This window comes from Salvelinus alpinus, chromosome 9, assembly GCF_045679555.1.
Source record: "Salvelinus alpinus chromosome 9, SLU_Salpinus.1, whole genome shotgun sequence".
In the NCBI taxonomy this organism is placed as follows: Eukaryota; Metazoa; Chordata; class Actinopteri; order Salmoniformes; family Salmonidae; genus Salvelinus; species Salvelinus alpinus.
Genome location: NC_092094.1, coordinates 87,460,135 through 87,483,980, shown reverse-complemented (window position 1 = coordinate 87,483,980; position 23,846 = coordinate 87,460,135). Strand labels below are relative to the sequence as shown.

At 43.0% G+C, this 23,846-nt stretch overlaps 1 protein-coding gene across 3 annotated transcripts; it reads right to left on the bottom strand.

Annotated features, from left to right (window-relative positions):
- Positions 1 to 1,851: 1,851 nt before the first annotated feature.
- On the bottom strand, positions 1,852 to 12,502 carry LOC139530927 (BBSome complex member BBS4-like). Of its 3 annotated transcripts, XM_071327740.1 has the most exons (15): positions 12,055 to 12,501; positions 11,071 to 11,122; positions 9,834 to 9,913; positions 8,701 to 8,764; positions 8,457 to 8,568; positions 8,157 to 8,229; positions 7,932 to 7,985; positions 6,250 to 6,377; positions 4,533 to 4,730; positions 4,262 to 4,316; positions 4,091 to 4,159; positions 3,836 to 3,988; positions 3,245 to 3,416; positions 2,659 to 2,728; positions 1,852 to 2,498 (listed from the first exon to the last, which is right to left on the bottom strand). In XM_071327740.1, exons 1-15 carry the CDS (start codon positions 12,076 to 12,078, stop codon positions 2,261 to 2,263), a joined length of 1,542 nt encoding a protein of 513 aa, XP_071183841.1. In that variant the 5' UTR covers positions 12,079 to 12,501; the 3' UTR covers positions 1,852 to 2,260. The 3 variants fall into 3 exon arrangements, with proteins under 3 accessions (XP_071183841.1, XP_071183842.1, XP_071183843.1); XM_071327741.1 differs by lacking the exon at positions 9,834 to 9,913 and having other exon boundaries at positions 12,055 to 12,502; XM_071327742.1 differs by lacking the exon at positions 4,533 to 4,730 and having other exon boundaries at positions 12,055 to 12,197.
- Between the last annotated feature and the right edge of the window lie 11,344 nt (positions 12,503 to 23,846).

The window sequence follows — 23,846 nt, the reverse complement described above, 5'->3', positions numbered from 1 at the left end:
CAAGAAAACTATGCTATTACATCATTACATCGTCATTTATTATGACTGCCTGTCAGCCGCATTAAAAATATGGTAGGCCTATATACTCCAAAATGCGGTGTGGTTCGACGTGAACACAAAAATAACTGGCCGGGACCGAGATCCGCGCGGACAGCAGTGGACTCATCAATCAATGTCATTACCCTTTTTGGTGTTTTAATAGACGTCTTTTTCCATTCATCAAATGGCGTGTGCACATTGCACTGTTGTAGATGATGGAATTATTTTAAAGTGGACAAACATGGGCAGGTAGCCTACTTTATGAAGTGATTTGTTTAACAATCAGATGAAAACATCATGCCACATTAAAAGGTCAAACATTTTTACAGTTAAATGACATGGTCTTTACTCTTAGGTGTACCGGGAAGAAACGATGGGTCTTTCTCAATAAGCATACTACCGTGCTCCACACTCATGCTCCGAGTGCATTCTCAGAGGATGTTCTTGTGAGGAAGAGAGTGTAGAGAACGCATAAAACATTTACATTTGAGCAGCACTTGCACTCCCTCTACTGTATTACCTCACGCTGCACCTCCCCATTCACTGAACTTTCATCCAGCCAGGACAAATGGTAACAATAGAGACGAAACAAGATACACAAAGCATACATTTTACTTCATTATTATCAGCTAGCTATATGTGAATCGTAATAATCTAGCTAGCCAGCTAGTTAAACAGGCAAAAATGACCTAAAATGAATGTTATGCAAGGTAGATGTCAATTCTTCGTGGGGAGCTACTAGTTGGCGGCCAATTCTCGTGGCTATCTAGCTAGCTAACAGTAGCTAGCCAGTTATCCCTGTTGACTTACTATGGGCATACCCATTCACTCAACCTTCTTCCAGCCAGGACAATGGCAATAGACAAAACAAGATATACACAAAGCAAACATTTTGCTTCATAACTATTAGCTATCTATATGCGAATCATAACCTAGCGAAACAGTTTAACAGGCAAAGGTTACCTAACACTAATGTTATGCCAGGTAGATTTCAATTATTCGTAGGTAGCTAGCTGCCAGTTATTTGTGGGTATCTAGATAGCTAACAGTAGTAGCTAACCAGATAGCCCTATTGACTTACTATGAGATTGCGATCTTCACTACAGTGGGTATTGTACATTTACATTTAAGTCATTTAGCAGACGCTCTTATCCAGAGCGACTTACAAATTGGTGCATTCACCTAATGACATCCAGTGGAACAGCCACTTTACAATAGTGCATCTAAATCTTTTAAGGGGGGGGGGGGGGGGGGGGGGCAGAAGGATTGCTTTATCCTAGGTATTCCTTGAAGAGGTGGGGTTTCAGGTGTCTCCGGAAGGTGGTGATTGACTCCGCTGTCCTGGCGTCGTGAGGGAGTTTGTTCCACCATTGGGGTGCCAGGGCAGCGAACAGTTTTGACTGGGCTGAGCGGGAACTGTACTTCCTCAGTGGTAGGGAGGCGAGCAGGCCAGAGGTGGATGAACGCAGAGCCCTTGTTTGGGTGTAGGGCCTGATCAGAGCCTGAAGGTACTGAGGTGCCGTTCCCCTCACAGCTCCGTAGGCAAGCACCATGGTCTTGTAGCGGATGCGAGCTTCAACTGGAAGCCAGTGGAGAGAGCGGAGGAGCGGGGTGACGTGAGAGAACTTGGGAAGGTTGAACACCAGACGGGCTGCGGCGTTCTGGATGAGTTGTAGGGGTTTGATGGCACAGGCCGGGAGCCCAGCCAACAGCGAGTTGCAGTAATCCAGACGGATTATTGTAGGCAGGTAAACATGCCAAAATTAACACAGATGTATTTATCAAGATAAAATATTGTAGTCAGGCAACATATGAGATGTGAATGGGCAACATTTTATTCCGAAATCTGGGTTTATTTTCTCTCGCTTCAGCTAAAATAATGGTTGATTTCAAGTAGTGTTGCGCTATTTTCTACATGGTTCTACATATTTATGTGCAAACTTTCTATTGAAGCTTGCAGCGATGCATGCTTTAAATATGTACAAACGGAGTACACATCCGAGAAGTGCCCTCCATGCTCTGTTTCGTGTATTTTGATTTAGACTCATACTCCAACCCTCCCGTGCTCCAATTTGCATGCTCAGAGCAGGGTAGTATGCATTTTTGAGAAACATCCTATATCTACTTTCACCACTGCTTATGAGGCATGTATAAGTTATATTCTTCAAGAATCAATGACTATACAGTATATCACTCATTTATAAGTCCAAAATTGTATTTATCAATTGCGGATTGCCCCTTTTAAAGAGTCTGTGAGTAATGGTACCTCAAAAACACAGACATGTACGCATGTACGTTCACACACACACACACACACACACACCTCTGGGTCAAATTCTTCATTATGGCTGCTTTCCATCACTTTACTCTCCATCTCCAGGTACTGTTCTGTGGCTCCTTTTTTGTCTCCTTGATTGTACAACAGGACTGCGAAATTCAGATTGATCAAGGGGTTACAGCTGTGAAAGATAGGCACAGAACAGTATACATGAGTTTAAGAACTATTAGACAATAGATTTTGTAATATTAAAAGGCCTGAAAATGTAGGATTGAGGATGATACCCCCCTCCCCCCACCCTGCCGTTCATTAAAAAAAATTAATTCAGGTAAAATACTTACTCATCCAACAACACTGCTTGCTCGTATGATCGCTTGGCATTCTCCCCGTCATCCATATTAGTAAGTGCAACTGAAAGAACATTTAAAAAATCTGATTGTCAATCAGTCATGACCAATAAGCCATGATCACACATTAGAATTTAGACATTGCTTTAAGCCACAAGAAAGTACTTGTCCACAAGAAATTCAATAAATTGGAATGGACATTCAAATGCAAGTGGGGGAAAATAGAAGAAGAGAAACACATCAGGCAGTGCCTGCTTGATGCCAAGTCAACAAGGTTAAAACTACAATCTGGGATTAACAGGCAAGATAATATATATATATATATATATATAGAAGCCAAGAAATGAGCGAAACAGGCAAAAAAAAAGTATGTGTTGAAAGACATTGAATCGGAGATGGCAGCCATAAGGAAAAACACGAGGTACATTTGTGAAACTATAGTATCAGTGAAAATGCCCAGGGGAGCATACATAAAAATCATCCCTGTATGGTGGCACTAAGGGTCAAAGTAGGTTACTACATTTTACAAGCTACTTTGTCCCTTGGTGCCACGGTACTTTTGCAATTAGTTCTCCTGTACCTGCCAGCAGCATATAGAGCTCTGCCATCTTTGGCTGCAGGTTGACGGCAGCACTGAGGAAGTGGAAGGCTGAGGCGTACTGCTGCATGGTGAGATGCACCAGGCCCAGGTTGTACAGGATTTTCCAGTCAAACGGAGACAGGTAGTTGGCCCTCTTCAGACAGCTGATGGCCTGAGGATGTGGAGGAATAGAAGATAAAAGGCTAAAGAAAGCCTGTATACCCAGTAGCTGGTTATGTCAATAACACAAAGTGAATGGTTTAGATTTGTAGTGGTCGTAGTTTCACAAATGCATTTCTATGTGGTACGTATTTGTAGATGTTAGGTATTTTCTCATTCTTTTTAAAAATAATTATGGGACTGACAGAGACAAATATTGGTTATGTGTAACGGTACCTCAAAACACACACACACAACCCTCTAGGTCAAATTGTGAACTATGGCTGCTTTCCAGCACATCAAATATTGGGATCAGACTGAAAATGTGGCATCGGTTGGCCAATTGGTCGGAGGGAAGTCTAGTTCGAAATGAGTCAGAGAGATGGAGCGAAACAGGCAAATTGGAGGTTGTCACCCCATGAATTTCCCTACCGCCACATATTTCTTGTTTCCGAAGAAGCACATGCCAATGTTATTCCAGAGGGGTGAGCTCTCAGGTACAGCATAAGCTGCCACGCGGTACTTATTCATGGCAACATCATAGTCCCCATGCGTCTGCATCATGCTGCCAGCTGCCAGTATGGCCTGAAGAGAGTAAAACACACACACACTGCTGCAGTGATATTTAAGTCAGTTGCAAATATAGCATCCAATAGGATAGGGAGTATTAGGGAGGGCCTCTCCTACCTTAAAGTTGTTGGGGTCATATGTCAGGGCATTCCCAAGGTGTTCAAAGGCTTTCTGATATTTGCCTTGCTGGAGAGGAAATAGACTGATTTAGTTTCAAACTCACAAACATGACTTGACCCATCATGGTTGGAGTGTGATCTTAGGAGGGACTGAAAGGCCTCGACTTACCTGCATGTATAGCAGGCCAAGAGTGGTGAGAAGATCCGTGTTTTCAGGAGAAAACCTGAAATAAGAGGATTTTTTATTTACTCAACCTTTATTTAATCAGGATGTAGGAACTCCAAAGTGGCGCAGTGGTCTAAGCTGTACCGCTAGAGATCTTGGTTTGAGTCCGGGCTCTGTCGCAGCCGACCGCGACCGGGAGACCCATGGGGCGGCGCATAATTGGCCCAGCGTCGCCCGGATTAGGAGAGGGTTTGGTCGGCAGGGATGTTCTTACCGCATCGTGCACCTACAACTCCTGTGGCGGGCCGGGTGCAATGCACGCTGACACGGTTGCCAGGTGTACGGTGCTTCCTCTGACACATTGGTGCGGCTGGCTTCCGGGTTTAGCGGGCAGAGAGGCTTGGCTGGGTTTGTTTCGGAGGACGTAGGACTCTTGACCTTCGCCTCTCCCGAGTCTGTACGGGATTTGCAGCTATGGGACAAGACTGTACCAGTTGGATACCATGAAATTGGGGTAAAAAATATATTTAAAAAATAATTTACAAAAATTACATTAAAAAAACAAAAACAGGATGGCCCATTTAACCAGGTCAGAAGACCTCTTTCCCAATGACATAATGTATGTTCGTAGATGGCCTAATATACTAACTACGTGAACTAAGCAAGCTCATGGAAATAACGCTAACAAACATTTCCTTGTTAATCTATATGTAACATTAAAACAACACACAGAAAAACATATACCGTAAAGCTTCAATTAATAGCCCAGGCATTTACTTGCTTAAATCACTGAACACAACAGGCGATTATTAGAGACAGGCTTATATACTGAACAAAAATATAAACGCAACATGCAACAATTTCAAAGATTTTACAGAGTTACAGTCAATTGAAATAATTTCATTAGGCCCTAGTCTATGGAATTCACTTGACTGGGCAGGGGCGCAGCCAAGGGTGGGCCAGGGAAGGCATAGGCCCACCCACTGGGGAGCCAGGCCAATCAAAATATTTTTTTCCCCACGAAAGGGCTTTATTACAGAAAAAAAATACTCCTCAGCAGCAGCCCCCCCTCCTCAGGCGATCCCGCAGGTGAAAAAGCCGGATGTGAAGGTCCTGGGCTTAGAGGATGGTTGGACGTACTGCCAAATTCTCTTGATATGCCACACCTGCCAGGTGTATGGATTATCTTGGCAAAAGAGAAATGCTCACTAACAGGGATGTAAACAAATTTGTGTACAACATTTGAGAGAAATACATTTTTTGTGCGTATGGAACATTTCTTTGACTTTTTATTTCAGCTGATGAAACATGGGACCAACAACTTTACATGTTGCATTTCTATTTCTGTTCAGTATATTTGAGCAAGGCATCCATTTCCTTAATGCACACAGCTTTTGCTCATTTGCATAGTTAATTTTCTATTAAGGTATCTTTACTTTTACTCAAGTATGACAACTGGGTACTTTTTCAGCCACTTTTGTTGTTTTTTTGTTTGCCAGTTAGCTAGCGGTTCTCATCTGTTAGCAGTCAATGGCTAGCAGTTTCTTACTGGTGATAAAAAGGGATGATTGCCCTCATTTTTTTATCATTACTGATTTATTTCATGTAACAAATCAGACATTAAAAACTGTCAACAATTCATGTTAATCTTGTACACAATTCATTTAGAACCGGCATTTATTTGAAACAGGCGTTTATTTGCTGAAATGTGTGCCTATTGTGTGCCTACAGGCAGCTATTCGAGACTACGTTTAATTGAAGTTTTACGGTAGATAATAAAAGGGAACAGATGAGCAATAACCATTCTCAATCAGTCATGGAAATGCCAACACACTCACTCACAGACTTTAGTGGTCCTGTGTGACTCAGTTGGTAGCGCATGGTGCTTTCAACTCCAAGGTTTGTGGGTTCAAATCCCGCTGGGGCCACCATCCATAGGAAAATGTACACACAAGTCGCTTTGCATCTGCTAAGTCCCATATAATACTCACTCAACAGCACTCCTGTACACGTCGATGGCTTTGTCAGTGTCCCCTTCCAGCAGGTGAATCTTTCCCAGCATCATGTAGGTCAGGTCGTGCTTGCTCAACTCCAGGGCGATGTTCAACTGCTCTTCTGCCTGGCAGTACACACAAGCACACAGCTTTCACTTTCATTAATTTACAATGTTGGTGTTTGAAACATTTTAACAATACTACACTGACCAAAAATGTAAACGCAACATGCAACAATTTCAAGGATTTTACTGAGTTACAGTTTATATAAGGAAATCAATCCATTGAAATACATTTCATTAGGCCCTAATCTACAGATTTCACATGACTGGGAATTCAAATATGCATCTGTTGGTCACAGATACCATAAAAAAAGGTAGAGGAGTAGATCATCAGAAAACCAGTTAGTATCTGATGTGACCATCATTTGCCTCATGCAGCGCGACATCTCCTTCAAATAGAGTTGATCAGGCTGTTGATTGTGGCCTGTGGAATTTTGTCCCACTCCTCTTCAATGGCTGTGCAAAGTTGCTGGATATTGGCGGGAACTGGAACATGCTGTCGTACACGTCGATACACGTCGATCATCCCAAACATCCTCAATCGGTGACATGGCTAGTGAGTATGCAGGCCATGGAAGAACTGGGACATTTTTCAGCTTCCAGGAATTGTGTACAGATTCTTGTGACATGGAGCCATGCATGATCATGCTGAAGCGGCAGATGAATGGCACGATAACGCGCCTCATCAGGATCTCGTCACGGTATCTCTGTGCATTCAAATTGCCATCGATAAAATGCAATTGGGGTCGTTGTCCATAGCTAATGCCTGCCCATACTATAACCCCACCGCCACCATGTGGCACTCTGTTCACAATGTTGACATCAGCAAACCGCTGATACACGTGGTCTGCGGTTGTGAAGCCGGTTGGACGTATTGCCAAATTCTCTAAAACGATGTTGGAGGCGGCTTATGGTAGAGAAATGAACATTCAATTCTCTGGCAACAGCTCTGGTGGACATTCCTGCAGTCAGCATGCCAATTGCTCGCTCCCTCAAAACTTGAGACATCTGTGGCATTTTGTTGTGACACAAAACTGCACATTTTAGAGTGGCCTTTTATTGTCCCCAGCACAAGCTGCACCTGTGTAATGATCATGCTGTTTTATCACTGGTGGCGCAGTGGTCTAGGGCACTGCATCGCAGTGCTAGCTGCGCCACCAGAGTCTCTGGGTTCACGCCCAGGCTCTGTCGCAGCCGGCCGCAACCGGGAGGTCCGTGGGGCGACGCACAATTGGCATAGCGTCGTCCGGGTTAGGGAGGGTTTGGCCGGTAGGGATATCCTTGTCTCAGTATGTAAAATGTAATAAAATGTATGCACTCTACTGTAAGTCGCTCTGGGTAAGAGCGTCTGCTAAATGACTAAAATGTAAATGTAAATCAGCTTCTTGATATGCCACACCTCAGGTGGATAGATTATCTTGTCAAAGGAGAAATGCTCGCTAACTGGGTTGTACACAAATTTGTGCAAAACGTTTCAGAGAAATAAGATTTTTGTGCCTGAGGAACGTTTCTGGGATATTTTATTTCAGCTCATGAAACATGGGACCAACACTTTACATGTTGCATTTATATTTCTGTTCAGTGTATTTTCAAGAGGGACTAAAAGATGTAACTTACACTGTTGAAGTCTTTGGTATAGATGTAGCACACACCTAAGTTGTGGCTGATCTCCTTCAAGTAGAGAGGTTGAAAAAGGGGCATTGAAAATGTGATAGCCTGTAAACTATATTTCTTATCTGGGAATCATAAATACGTAAAATGTGGAGTAAAACTTTTCATACTTACATTTTTTTTTTAACTGGTCTTCACAAAGTAGTATATTTATAAACCAAAGTTACTTACCCAGTCTTTCTCATTGAGCTGTGAAGCCTCATTGTAAACCTCTATGGCAGCCTTATGCTTACCAAGGAGAAATCTAGAAAAGCAAAAATGAACAAAATGTCTAAATTGCCAAATCATATGTACATACCTGGGATTCAGACTTAGGAAAGTAAGCAATTTTCCATGGATCAATAAGAGTTAAAAAAAATTGTATTCAAAAATATCTTGCATGGGCACAACACACGCAAAGGCAGCAAATATCTTAGCAAATAGCCTTGAATTATAAAAAGGCCCCGATTTTTCGAAAAGTGTGCTCCTCACAGGGATCTGGCCACTTGTTTGAGGTTATCCGAGCTGCCAGGGTTGAGTATTGCACAGCTCTGGAACAGGTCCAGTGACTGCTGGATTTTTCCTTCCAGGCGAAGGATTAAAGCTGAACAGAGAGAGACAGACAGGCATCCCATCATGCTGTGAGAATCTAACATTTGGTCAGAGTTACACCTGACCTATTGTAATATACTTGTAACAATTGAACTGGTTCTGTTCTGCTAGACAATCGCCATACCTTGTACATAGACGGCATATTCACACATCCCCCCGGTTTCTTGTAGCTGCTCTTTGATGATTGACTGAATGAAGAAGAGGACAGCATGAAATCATACACTTTCAACAAATGCATGTTCCTGTCCATTGTTTTACAATGACACTTTATATGCAGTGTTGGGGAAGCTACTGTGAAAATATAGTTTACCAAGCTACCAATTACTTCACACTGGAAGAAGTTAAGTTACACTAAAGCTAACCTTTAAGGTCCAATGCAGCCATTTGTATCTCAATATCGAATTATTTATATGTAACAATTAAGTACCTTGTGATTGTTTTCAATTAAAATGGTCAAAAATAAACAAAATTAGCTTCTTAGCAAAGAGCATTCTCAAGCAAGAATTTTGCTTAGGACTGTCTGCGAGTGGTCTGAGCATAGAGATCCTATTAAATTACGTAATTAAAGTATTACTGAATAGCCGTTAATGGCAGAGAGTTTAGAACTCTTTCTTATTGGTCTATTAAGTCATTTACCACCTGGTGATGTCACCAGGAAGGCCAAAACTTGGTCTTTTCAAACAGCTCTTACACTAAAATGGCATTATCATAATTTTTGTTACAATTTCACAGTATTATCAGTGTGGAAATATATATAACACACAGAAAAATCAAGTTTTGACTGCACTGGGCCTTTAAGAAAAATACAGTTACTTAATTAACTAAAGACACGTTGAAAGACACTTCGAAAAACTACATCCAAACTACGTAGTAAATTATATCTAAGTGTCAGAGAATACAAATTGCAAGAACAGATCACTCTGGAGGCAGATGTTAACAGAATGTTTAATTTAGCCTATTAAACACAAAAACTGTTTCAAGTGTAGGAAAGTCCGATGTCAAAAACAAAAGGAAATTCTTGCCTACTTCATCCATATTTTATTTTTGCAAAAGAACTAGTGAGTAGTTCGCTACAGTAAAAGTAATGAACTACTAAAAACACTACCCATATCTGAATTTAGTTCAACTACCACCAAGCTACTACAAAATGTAGTAAAATTACTGGTTAAATACATGTAGTTCCCTACTCCCAAACACTGTTAATATGACACTTTTTCCTCACAGAGACAGAGACCTAACAAACAGATGTCCTCCTACCTTACAGATCTCATAGTCTTTACGGATGTAGTGAAGGTGGATGAGCCAGTTTCTTCTCTCCAAAATAGGGAGCTCAGGCGCTGAATAGAAATAAAGGCAGATAAAACCCAGACCTATCTAAAGTATGTCATATCTCCAGTAATTTCAATTAATTAAATATGCTGCTTGATTTGAAAGAATATGACTTATAAATAGCTTAGAGGTGCAATCTGCAATAGTTACTGCCGTTCAATAATTACTATTTAAAAGAATGATATACCAATTGATTCTTGAAGAATATAACTTATAAATATCTCAGGAGCTATGAACAACTGTCTTAATGGCCCAGTGCAGTCAAAAATACGATTTTCTTGTGTTTTATATATATTTTTGAAAAGGTTTCCTGAAATTTCAGCCTGTTTTCGTGGGATGAAGTTTTGGCCTGCCTGGTGATATCACCAGGCGGTAAATTAGCTGCCAATAACAGCTAGTTTTCAGTTTTTCCCTCCCGACTCAGACCCCTCCCAAACATTCAGCAGAATTCTTGCTTGAGAAATAGCTCTTTGCTAAGAAGCTATTTTAGCTCATATTGAGATAAAAACGTCTGCATTGGACCTTTAAGCAACCATAACTCTAAATAAAAGGTTGATCCACCCCTCAATGTAAACAACGTATGTTTAAAAAGTTATTTCCAGGACATCAAAGGCACTAAGGAAGCAAAGTGAATTGACCAACACAGCCTTGCCTTCCAGGCAGCTACCAAATCTGGTTTAGCTAAAGCTGATCTATTTTGGTCTAATCCTCTTCAAAGGGAAATGAACCTGCTCAATAATGACACCCAGTGGACAAAAAGAAACCTAGTCAAAAACATTTCTAATGCATTTCTAATGCATGCAAACAATATATATCTTTACTAAACCTTTAGTGTGGATTGAATATACCCATGAAGTAGTCACCTGTAATGTTTGTATTCAGTGCAACGCAAATTGGACAGCCTGAATTAAATCTGTGTAATTGAATAGTGGCAGCTACAGCTCACATCAGAGCTGTAGGCCTACATACTTCAGAAAATAAAGGGATAATGGCTACAGTAGAACAGTTTACATCAAAGAACATGTCTCCGGGAAATTGGAATGCTTGGTAAGATAGTTCAACTTTCAAGCCCAATGTTGTACATTTCTCTCTCAGTGTAAAATAGTTAGCATATTTGTCAGTAATGTCAATCTAGGAGGCTTCAATATGGGTTTGAACAACAAACCTTTTTTCGGACGAGGCTTCCTGATTTCAGAAGCTGGAGGCAGTTGAACATCCTGGGAAAGACACGCACAAACCATGCGTTACAAAACACATCATCATCACATTTGTTGCTCTATACTGAAAGTTCTCTATCTTGGTAACTTGATATGCACATTTTGGGGGGATTGTATGAACAGTGGACTAATGAACAACATATTAAAATATAGTTTGAGTGAACTATCCCTTTAACCTGTAGATAATACAAAATAATGAAGTATATTGTGGCACATGCCACTTGTAAATCATCTCAGTCCTGGGGGGGGGGGGGGGGGGGGGGGTGTCTTTCAGTCAAAGTAACCAAATTACATCCAAAACAAAGTCATAGGCCAAATGTTTGACTCAGAGTAAATCAATATTTGTACTACAGTATTCCTGACGCAAGGCTACTTTATACCTCTTTCAGAATGACACAAGTGCAATATGGGTTAATTCACTCTGAGTGCAATTACAGTAGTATTCATATTGACACACATGACACGACTGACATGCAGTGTTGTTAAGTTGCAGCAGAGAAGCGAAATGGATGCAATCAATTACAAGTAATCTGTACAAGCCTCAACAAATCTAACTGATGATTAAAATAAAATCAGTATGCACTGCATATTTTATTTATGTAACCTTTATTTAGCCAGAGTGATTGAGAACTAAGTCTACAAAGAAGAGGTGCACAAGCTGTACATTTGTTATTTAAGTCTACAATATTTATCAGAAAAGCATTATTTTTGGAGGCTACATGGGGAGCAGGAGGACGTATCTCGAGGTGGGACGCATCTTCTCGATACAACACGCACCTTTATAAATCTTGCAAGGCAAGTCAAACTCTCTATCAGTTAAGGCTAAAATAATGGATATACTGCTCTATTCGCTAAATAAATGCTGCATATAACACAACTAAATGCAAATGTGCAATGGCAATTTGTTAAATTGTTCTAATTAAATGGCTTACCGCTACGGGATTGTCGTCTGCCATGTTTACTTCTATGGTCGGGTTCTTCTTCTTTGATGAGGTTTAACGGCAGTTGGCGTCCAATAAAATGTTGCATTACCGCCAGCTACTAGACTGGAGTACAACTCCCTTATACTTTCCTTGATAAAATAAAATAAACAAATACCCTACCATCTAACACTGCACTCACAATGTTTTAAATTATAAAATGTAACACCACCCTACTCCACTATTTTAATCTATTTAGTCCTACCTCAGGCCAACAACTTGAAAGGATGGGACACCACCAGTTAACAAACCCTGTAACTCTTCTGATGTCAAGTCTTGCACACCAAAATACCTCTCTGCAGCTGCCACCAAAACCTAAATTTTTTGCGATTTATGTTCCATCCCTACAATACAGTTGATAACTATTTCTATAAATGCTAAAAATCCAATCTTACTGAAACATATATCACTTGTTGGCCGATCCCTCTGTACTGGTACAGATCTACAACTCACAGCACTCCTCTCAGGATCCCTCCCCCTTGAACCATCTCCCTCTACTTTCTTCACAACCTCAGCAAATGACAACTTCTGCACTACTCTAACCCTGGAAACCTCAACCTGCCTCTCTCGCACGGGACATTTCTGATCCCCAGCCCCATGGGCACCCCTACAATTAATACACTACTGTCCCCACTGCTACACATTCCTTTGTCTCAGGCCCTTCCGCACACTTCTCACACCTAGAAACCTCCATCCTACACACTGCTGCCACATGCCCATAACTTTGACACCTGTAACAACGTTACAGCACAAAATCTCATACAGGATAACTTTAATATCCTAACTTCACTTTGTCGGCCAAAGACTCAACATCAAATCTCAAAAGAACAGACAATGACTCTTCTGTTTCACCATTCACGCCACCCTGTCTGCGTCGCACCAAACGACGAGCATCACAAACACCAGGAATCTTCCCCTTCAGTTGGTCAACTTTTACATTTACTGATGCCCCAGTAATCACTCCTTTCAATGGCACCCTTTTCTTGAGAGCAAAAAAACAACAAATTTCTTGCCCCCATTCGTTTAACACGGAGCACCTTCTCCCTCTGACCAGCATAAACACAAAGAAAATAAGGAAGAGCCCTACTAACTTCTAACAAACCCTTCTTTGGAGGGAATATACAGTCAAAGTCAGAAGTTTACATACCCCTTAGCCAAATACATTTAAACTCAGTTTTTCACAATTCCTGACATTTAATCCTAGTAAACATTCCCTGTCTTAGGTCAGTTAGGATCACCACTTTATTTTAAGAATGTGAAATGTCAGAATCATAGTAGAGAGAATGATTTATTTCAGCTTTTATTTCTTTCATCACATTCCCAGTGGGTCAGAAGTTTACATAGACTCAATTAGTATTTGGTAGCATTGCCTTTAAATTGTTTAAGTTGGGTCAAATGTTTTGGCTAGCCTTCCACAAGCTTCCCACAATATGTTGGGTGAATTTTGGCCCATTCCTCCTGACAGAGCTGGTGTAACTGAATCAGGTTTGTAGGATCCTTGCTCACACACGCTTTTTCAGTTCTGCCCACAAATTTTCAATAGGATTGAGGAGAGGGCTTTGTGATGGCCACTCCAATACCTTGACTTTGTTGTCCTTAAGCCATTTTGCTACAACTTTGGAAGTATGCTTGGGGTCATTGTCCATTTGGAAGACCCATTTGCGACCAAGCTTTAACTTCCCGACTGATGTCTTGAGATGTTACTCCAATATATCCACATAATTGTCTTTCTTCATGATGCCATCTATTTAGTGAAGTGCACCAGTCCCTCCTGCAGCAAAGCACCCCCACAACATGATGCTGCCACCCCCGTGCTTCACGGTTGGGATGGTGTTCTTCGGATTTGAAGCCTCCCCCATTTTCCTCCAAACATAACGATGGTCATTATGGCCAAACAGTTCTATTTTTGTTTCATCAGACCAAAAAGTACGATCTTTGTCCCCATGTGCAGTTGCAAACCGTAGTCTGGCTTTTTTATGTCAGTTTTGGAGCAGTGGCTTCTTCCTTGCTGAGCAGCCTTTCAGGTTTTGTCGATATAGAACTTGTTTTACTGTGGATATAGATACCTGTGTACCTGTTTCCTCCAGCATCTTCACAAGGTCCTTTGCTGTTGTTCTGGGATTGATTTGCACTTTTCGTACCAAAGTACATTCATCTCTAGGAGACATCTCTAGGATCTCTAGGAGACAGATATGATGGCTGTGTAGTCCCATGGTGTTTATACTTGTGTACGTACTATTGTTTGTACAGATGAACGTGGTACCTTCAGACGTTCTACAATTCTTTTTCTGAGGTCTTGGCTTGATTTTCCCATGATGTCAAGCAAAGTGGCACTGAGTTTGAAGGTAGGGCTTGAAATACATCCACAGGTACACCTCCAATTGACTCAAATGATGTCAATTAGCCTATCAGAAGCTTCTAAAGCCATGACATCATTTTCTGGAATTTTCCAAGATGTTTAACGGCACAGTCAGCTTAGTGTTTGTAAACTTCTGACCCACTGGAATTGTGATACAGTGAACGATAAGTGAAATAATCTATCTGTTAACAATTGTTGGAAAAATGACTTGTGTCATGCACAAAGTAGATGTCCTAAACGACTTGCCATAACTATAGTTTGTTAACAAGAAATTTGTGGAGTGGTTGAAAAACGAGGTTTAATGACACCAACATTAGTGTATGTAAACTTCCGACTTCAACTGTAAATGCTGGCTCTTGGGCTCTGAGTCCCACCTCTTCTGCCACACATCTATCATAATGGCTTTAATCTTACATTTGTCTTCACCTCTACCCAGTGGAGCATGAATATCAATTATATACATTTATTCTGTACAGGCTTCCTTCTTTTCACTCTGTCATTTAGGTTAGTATTGTGGAGTAACTATAATGTTTATTTCTCCTATCACAGCCATTAACTCTGTAACTGTTTTAATCCTTAAGAGATATCTGGATGGGCTGCGTCTCAATCTGCCACATCCGCCTATGTCAGCCATCCGCATTTGCTGTGGAAGGTGGCAGAGCTAGAGTGGTGTTTGTCAGACCTCCCGAAAATCAGTCTTCTCACAAAATGTCTGTAGCGTCCGAACGGTTTGCTCTACGGGACTCGTCTGAAGTTAACCCATACAAATGAATGGAAGTATGGTGGTAGTTCTGTGCCAAGAAAAATAAGGGGTTAAATATGTGCAAAAAAATTACAAATATATATTTCCTGAGTTTTCTTATATCTTTTAGATATAGTACAGACACTTCAAAACCTTATTCCTTATGATACATTTTTTTACTGTCTTTTTGGCCATTTGTGAACGTGTTATTCAATGCCTTTCTATGGGCTATAGTAGTAACGGCCAAATTAATTATTTTATCAAATAATTTTTCTATATTTTTGGGGAAAATTATGAACACACAAAGAGACGAAAGATAAATTATTACATTTTTAGATTTTTATTGGTCAAATATTTGGGGAAGCCTGGCTTTACCTGGCAAACATGAATGCACACAACTGATACAGACAGGGAATCTGAGCATACTACATTTCTGACCGTTTGAGTGTCCTCCACCCACTGGAGAGCAGTTACTATCGCCAACAGTTCAACTCAGTATATTGACAATTCATTAGTTCATCATTGTGAATAAGAATTTGCTCTTAACTGACTTGCCTAGTTAAATAAAGGTTAAATAATTTTTTTAAATTATTATTATTATTTTTATCTGTAAGTCTTCAACATATCTCCACATTAAATTCAGGAATGTAAACACCTGCTCCTGTATGACCACTATCTGGGTCCTTGATTAAAAAAACATTAAAGCTTCTACTAATGTAATTGTCAACCAGTTCCCCTATGCCACTCCCTTCTGACTAATATTTTATTTTTTTCTACCAAGATTAGATCAACAGGATCCAGGAGTAAACATGGAGGAACATCCCCCATCACCACAGAAGGGCCAACCTCCAACTCTTCTCAGCAAACTTTCCATCCAAAGTCACTGCCTTGTCTATTAATACATTCCCAACATTCATCTAGATCAGTAACAGTGGGATGATCAATCTTACAGCCTTTCAGTAGCAACGGTAGGTTTTAGGTTTTAAAAACAATTCCAATAAATGCAACAGTTGGACAAAGGCTGAAGATACTCCAAACTTTTTGAATTTTTCTAATCCATCAGATATTATCTTGTAAGGGAGTGCGTAACTGGCGGCAGGGAAGTCAGGCGCAGGAGAGCAAAACTGGGTAATCAACGGAGCAGTTTTATTCATAAAAAACACCGGAAACCAGAACAAACAAATGGGTACAAAAACCGTTGCGCACCAGCGAAAACATGCACATGCACTTACAATAAACATTTCCGCACTAAGACATGGGGGGAACAGAGGGTTAAATACACAACATGTAATGAGGGAAATGAGACCAGGTGTGTGGGAAAACAAGACAAAACAAAAGGAAAATGAAAAGTGGATCGATGATGGCTAGAAGACCGGCGACGCCGACCACCGCCCGAACAAGGAGAGGAACCGACTTCGGCGGAAGTCGTGACATATCTGAATTATAGCACATGAAACCTTTTACTGGCACAGACAAATAATGAATGTAGTTCAGTGATTTTGGTAGGAATTCAGGTATTCAATTTATTGTGAAATTTAGAAGGCACTCATACAGTGGGGAGAACAAGTATTTGATACACTGACGATTTTGCAGGTTTTCCTACTTACAAAGCATGTAGAGGTCTGTAATTTTTATCATAGGTACACTTCAACTGTGAGAGAAGGAATCTAAAACAAAAATCCAGAAAATCACATTGTATGATTTTTAAGTAATTAATTTGCATTTTATTGCATGACATAAGTATTTGATACATCAGAAAAGCAGAACTGAATATTTGGTACAGAAACCTTAGTTTGCAATTACAGAGATCATACGTTTCCTGTAGTTCTTGACCAGGTTTGCACACACTGCAGCAGGGATTTTGGCCCACTCCTCCATACAGACCTTCTTCAGATCCTTCAGGTTTCGGGGCTGTCGCTGGGCAATACGGACTTTCGGCTCCCTCCAAAGATTTTCTATTGGGTTCAGGTCTGGAGACTGGCTAGGCCACTCCAGGACCTTGAGATGCTTCTTACGGAGCCACTCCTTAGTTGCCCTGGCTGTGTGTTTCGGGTCGTTGTCATGCTGGAAGACCCAGCCACGACCCATCTTCAATGCTCTTACTGAGGGAAGGAGGTTGTTGGTCAAGATCTCGCGATACATGGCCCCATCCATCCTCCCCTCAATACGGTGCAGTCGTCCTGTCCCCTTTGCAGAAAAGCATCCCCAAAGAATGATGTTTCCACCTCCATGCTTCACGGTTGGGATGGTGTTCTTGGGGTTGTACTCATCCTTCTATTCCTCCAAACACGGCGAGTGGAGTTTAGAGCAAAAAGCTCTATTTTTGTCTCATCAGACCACATGACCTTCTCCCATTCCTCCTCTGGATCATCCAGATGGTCATTGGCAAACTTCAGACGGGCCTGGACATGCGCTGGCTTGAGCAGGGGGACCTTGCGTGCGCTGCAGGATTTTAATCCATGACGGCGTAGTGTGTTACTAATGGTTTTCTTTGAGACTGTGGTCCCAGCTCTCTTCAGGTCATTGACCAGGTCCTGCCGTGTAGTTCTGGGCTGATCCCTCACATTCCTCATGATCATTGATGCCCCACGAGGTGAGATCTTGCATGGAGCCCCAGACCGAGGGTGATTGACCGTCATCTTGAACTTCTTCCATTTTCTAATAATTGTGCCAACAGTTGTTGCCTTCTCACCAAGCTGCTTGCCTATTGTCCTGTAGCCCATCCCAGCCTTGTACAGGTCTACAATTTATCCCTGATGTCCTTACACAGCTCTCTGGTCTTGGCCATTGTGGAGAGGTTGGAGTCTGTTTGATTGAGTGTGTGGACAGGTGTCTTTTATACAGGTAACGAGTTCAAACAGGTGCAGTTAATACAGGTAATGAGTGGAGAACAGGAGGGCTTCTTAAAGAAAAACTAACAGGTCTGTGAGAGCCGGAATTCTTACTGGTTGGTAGGTGATCAAATACTTATGTCATGCAATAAAATGCAAATTAATTACTTAAAAATCATACAATGTGATTTTCTGGATTTTTGTTTTAGATTCCGTCTCTCACAGTTGAAGTGTACCTATGATAAAAATGACAGACCTCTACATGCTTTGTAAGTAGGAAAACCTGCAAAATCGGCAGTGTATCAAATACTTGTTCTCCCCACTGTATATACATTTTTTATTGTATCAGGTATTTTGGTAACTCTTAATTTTAAGGGGTCCTTATTCATGTATTTAATAAAACATGTATTTTTACTGCTCTAATTACATTGGTAACCAGTTAATAATAGCAATAAGGCACCTCAGGGGTTTGTGATATATGGCCAATATACCATGGCTAAGGGCTGTGTCCAGGCACTACGCATTACGTCGTGCATAAGAACAGCCCTTAGTCGTGGTATATTAGCCATATACCATAACATTTACATTTACATTTAAGTCATTTAGCAGACGCTCTTATCCAGAGCGACTTACAAATTGGTGCATTCACCTTATGATATCCAGTGGAACAACCACTTTACAATAGTGCATCTAACTCTTTTAAGGGGGGGGGTTAGAAGGATTACTTTATCCTATCCTAGGTATTCCTTAAAGAGGTGGGGTTTCAGGTGTCTCCGGAAGGTGGTGATTGACTCCGCTGACCTGGCGTCGTGAGGGAGTTTGTTCCACCATTGGGGTGCCAGAGCAGCGAACAGTTTTGACTGGGCTGAGCGGGAACTGTACTTCCTCAGAGGTAGGGAGGCGAGCAGGCCAGAGGTGGATGAACGCAGTGCCCTTGTTTGGGTGTAGGGCCTGATCAGAGCCTGAAGGTACGGAGGTGCCGTTCCCCTCACAGCTCCGTAGGCAAGCACCATGGTCTTGTAGCGGATGCGAGCTTCAACTGGAAGCCAGTGGAGAGAGCGGAGGAGCGGGGTGACGTGAGAGAACTTGGGAAAGTTGAACACCAGACGGGCTGCGGCGTTCTGGATGAGTTGTAGGGGTTTAATGGCACAGGCAGGGAGCCCAGCCAACAGCGAGTTGCAGTAATCCAGACGGGAGATGACAAGTGCCTGGATTAGGACCTGCGCCGCTTCCTGCGTGAGGCAGGGTCGTACTCTGCGAATGTTGTAGAGCATGAACCTACAGGAACGGGTCACCGCCTTGATGTTAGTTGAGAACGACAGGGTGTTGTCCAGGATCACGCCAAGGTTCTTAGCACTCTGGGAGGAGGACACAATGGAGTTGTCAACCGTGATGGCGAGATCATGGAACGGGCAGTCCTTCCCCGGGAGGAAGAGCAGCTCCGTCTTGCCGAGGTTCAGCTTGAGGTGGTGATCCGTCATCCACACTGATATGTCTGCCAGACATGCAGAGATGCGATTCACCACCTGGTTATCAGAGGGGGGAAAGGAGAAGATTAATTGTGTGTCGTCTGCATAGCAATGATAGGAGAGACCATGTGAGGATATGACAGAGCCAAGTGACTTGGTGTATAGCGAGAATAGGAGAGGGCCTAGAACAGAGCCCTGGGGGACACCAGTGGTGAGAGCACGTGGTGCGGAGACAGATTCTCGCCACGCCACCTGGTAGGAGCGACCTGTCAGGTAGGACGCAATCCAAGCGTGGGCCGCGCCGGAGATGCCCAGCTCGGAGAGGGTGGAGAGGAGGATCTGATGGTTCACAGTATCAAAGGCAGCCGATAGGTCTAGAAGGATGAGAGCAGAGGAGAGAGAGTTAGCTTTAGCAGTGCGGAGCGCCTCCGTGACACAGAGAAGAGCAGTCTCAGTTGAATGACTAGTCTTGAAACCTGACTGATTTGGATCAAGAAGGTCATTCTGAGAGAGATAGCAGGAGAGCTGGCCAAGGACGGCACGTTCAAGAGTTTTGGAGAGAAAAGAAAGAAGGGATACTGGTCTGTAGTTGTTGACATCGGAGGGATCGAGTGTAGGTTTTTTCAGAAGGGGTGCAACTCTCGCTCTCTTGAAGACGGAAGGGACGTAGCCAGCGGTCAAGGATGAGTTGATGAGCGAGGTGAGGTAAGGGAGAAGGTCTCCGGAAATGGTCTGGAGAAGAGAGGAGGGGATAGGGTCAAGCGGGCAGGTTGTTGGGCGGCCGGCCGTCACAAGACGCGAGATTTCATCTGGAGAGAGAGGGGAGAAAGAGGTCAAAGCACAGGGTAGGGCAGTGTGAGCAGAACCAGCGGTGTCGTTTGACTTAGCAAACGAGGATCGGATGTCGTCGACCTTCTTTTCAAAATGGTTGACGAAGTCATCAGCAGAGAGGGAGGAGGGGGGAGGAGGGGGAGGAGGATTCAGGAGGGAGGAGAAGGTGGCAAAGAGCTTCCTAGGGTTAGAGGCAGATGCTTGGAATTTAGAGTGGTAGAAATTGGCTTTAGCAGCAGAGACAGAAGAGGAGAATGTAGAGAGGAGGGAGTGAAAGGATGCCAGGTCCGCAGGGAGGCGAGTTTTCCTCCATTTCCGCTCGGCTGCCCGGAGCCCTGTTCTGTGAGCTCGCAATGAGTCGTCGAGCCACGGAGCAGGAGGGGAGGACCGAGCCGGCCTGGAGGATAGGGGACATAGAGAGTCAAAGGATGCAGAAAGGGAGGAGAGGAGGGTTGAGGAGGCAGAATCAGGAGATAGGTTGGAGAAGGTTTGAGCAGAGGGAAGAGATGATAGGATGGAAGAGGAGAGAGTAGCGGGGGAGAGAGAGCGAAGGTTGGGACGGCGCGATACCATCCGAGTAGGGGCAGTGTGGGAAGTGTTGGATGAGAGCGAGAGGGAAAAGGATACAAGGTAGTGGTCGGAGACTTGGAGGGGAGTTGCAATGAGATTAGTGGAAGAACAGCATCTAGTAAAGATGAGGTCAAGCGTATTGCCTGCCTTGTGAGTAGGGGGGGAAGGTGAGAGGGTGAGGTCAAAAGAGGAGAGGAGTGGAAAGAAGGAGGCAGAGAGGAATGAGTCAAAGGTAGACGTGGGGAGGTTAAAGTCACCCAGAACTGTGAGAGGTGAGCCATCCTCAGGAAAGGAACTTATCAGGGCGTCAAGCTCATTGATGAACTCTCCAAGGGAACCTGGAGGGCGATAAATGATAAGGATGTTAAGCTTGAAAGGGCTGGTAACTGTGACAGCATGGAATTCAAAGGAGGCGATAGACAGATGGGTCAGGGGAGAAAGAGAGAATGTCCACTTGGGAGAGATGAGGATCCCAGTGCCACCACCCCGCTGACCAGAAGCTCTCGGGGTGTGCGAGAACACGTGGGCAGACGAGGAGAGAGCAGTAGGAGTAGCAGTGTTATCAGTGGTAATCCATGTTTCCGTCAGTGCCAAGAAGTCGAGGGACTGGAGGGAAGCATAGGCTGAGATGAACTCTGCCTTGTTGGCCGCAGATCGGCAGTTCCAGAGGCTGCCTGAGACCTGGAACTCCACGTGGGTCGTGCGCGCTGGGACCACCAGGTTAGAGTAGCAGCGGCCACGCGGTGTGAAGCGTTTGTATGGTCTGTGCAGAGAGGAGAGAACAGGGATAGACAGACACATAGTTGACAGGCTACAGAAGAGGCTACGCTAATGCAAAGGAGATTGGAATGACAAGTGGACTACACGTCTCGAATGACTCTCACTCCATAACTCCTCGGGCTTCATTGCTAAAGTAGATAATGGGTGCATTTGTAAATTCGCTCTGGCTATCTATTCCGATTTCAGAGCAGTCTTGTCTGAGTGTGCCAGAGCGCAGAATAACTGATGAATTTAAAAACACTCAGCACCGGTTGAATATGGCAAAAAAAGCCAAATTAAATTGTTGCCAGCAGCTCAGTTACCAACGCTCTGGAAAACATGAAAACAGCCTAACCAGCTCTGCTACAGCGAGTAAAATAATCAGAGTGAGGTGTTCTCTCATTTGTGTCTGTACCAGTGGCGACCCGTCATTCAGGGCAGGTGGGGCAGAGCCTGTTAGGCTCTTTTCATGTTTTCTAGAGCGTTGGTAACTGTGTTGTTTTGTGCTGTGCTGTTTTGAGCCCCACATTTTTTGCAAAAAAAAAGGGGGGTTGCATGTTTTGCATGTTATTTTGGAATTATTACGTGTCACATATCAGTTTACAAACAATGTAAAAAAAAAAAAAATATCACTGAGTTAATAAAGCTGCATGTGTAACAGTATAACTTTAAACCGTCCCCTCGCCCCGACACGGGCGCGAACCAGGGACCCTCTGCACACATCAACAACTGACACCCACGAAGCGTCGTTACCCATCGCTCCACAAAAGCCACGGCTCTTGCAGAGCAAGGGGAAACCCTACTTAAGTCTCAGAGCAAGTGACGTAACTGATTGAAATGCTAGTAGCGCGTACCCGCTAACTAGCTAGCCATTTCACATCCGTTACACTCAACCCCCTTTCAACCTCCTCCTTTTCCGCAGCAACCAGTGATCCGGGTCACGGCACCAATGTAACAGTATAACTTTAAACCGTCCCCTCGCCCCGACACGGGCGCGAACCAGGGACCCTCTGCACACATCAACAACTGACACCCACGAAGCGTCGTTACCCATCGCTCCACAAAAGCCACGGCCCTTGCAGAGCAAGGGGAAACCCTACTTAAGTCTCAGAGCAAGTGACGTAACTGATTGAAATGCTAGTAGCGCATACCCGCTAACTAGCTAGCCATTTCACATCCGTTACACATACACGCATGTTCAATTATTTGTTTTCTTGAGTAAGGCAGCTCCAAAATGCAGGCGTTTCAGCATATCTCAGTGCTTTCTGTGGTGGTGGGGCGTGCCAGCAAAAAATAGGAGCATTGCGCCGTGATTGGTTCAGTGTTCTGTCACTCATGAGGACACTACGTCATCGCAAAGTGTATGTCCTTAGAGAAGGAGAAATAATAGACATCCAAAATTTCAGCCCTTTGACTGAAATTGAAATGCCATAGAGTTATATTACAAGTGCCCTTCCAAGAAGGCTCAAGATCACTGACCACAGATAAAATGACATCAAATCACGTTATATGTACAGTAGCTTAGATTGGACTGTTCATGTCAACATCTTACTTTCAAAGTCTTAGCTAGGAGTCATCATTATGACTCAAGTTGACAATCTACTGGCAAATTTTTTAATCCTTGTCATATGATGAGAAATAATGAAGAGAAATTATAGATAAAGCGTATCGGTGCTCATCGGCCATTGGACATAAAGATTACACAACAAGTTGGAAATTGCAAATTCAACAATGAGTCGTTTGTAAGGAATCAGTGGCTGACTGCAAGCAGTGCAAAGCAACCAGTAGCCTGCTATTCAATGGTGGCTGTGTGTTTGACAAAGTTTGATGACAAAACCACCTTCATGTTTAAGTGAGCACATCCGAAGCCAAGGTGAGTCCAAAAATGTATTGTATGCTGCTGCATATATTATGCAATATGCAAGGGAGATATGTATACTGTAGCTAAGAAAGTAATACTAAGTGTATGTTGTGTAGTAAGCTGTTAGTAGCCCATGTGCCTCACCCTAATAATTTGGTCTATTTTCACCTTTTAATTTCGCCTAACGTTACTGTTCTGACTCGGTGGTGCTGCACTTGTAGCCTATAACCTGTTTTTGAGAAATGTCATCATCTAATATTGTAAGTTTCATTGTCTGCTTATATGCTCCCTTTGATTATCCTACGGTTCTGACTTGGTGTAC

What these genes read in the sequence shown, in the direction of transcription:
- LOC139530927 (XM_071327740.1), bottom strand. Translation starts at nt 12,078, where the DNA reads ATGGCAGACGACAATCCCGTAGCG. An exon ending in GAAGCCTCGTCCGAAAAAAG is followed by an intron (nt 9,914 to 11,070) that starts GTTTGTTGTTCA and finishes ATTTCTATTCAG; the next exon opens with CGCCTGAGCTCCCTATTTTG. An exon ending in GCTCTATATGCTGCTGGCAG is followed by an intron (nt 2,729 to 3,244) that starts GTACAGGAGAAC and finishes ATGTTCTTTCAG; the next exon opens with TTGCACTTACTAATATGGAT.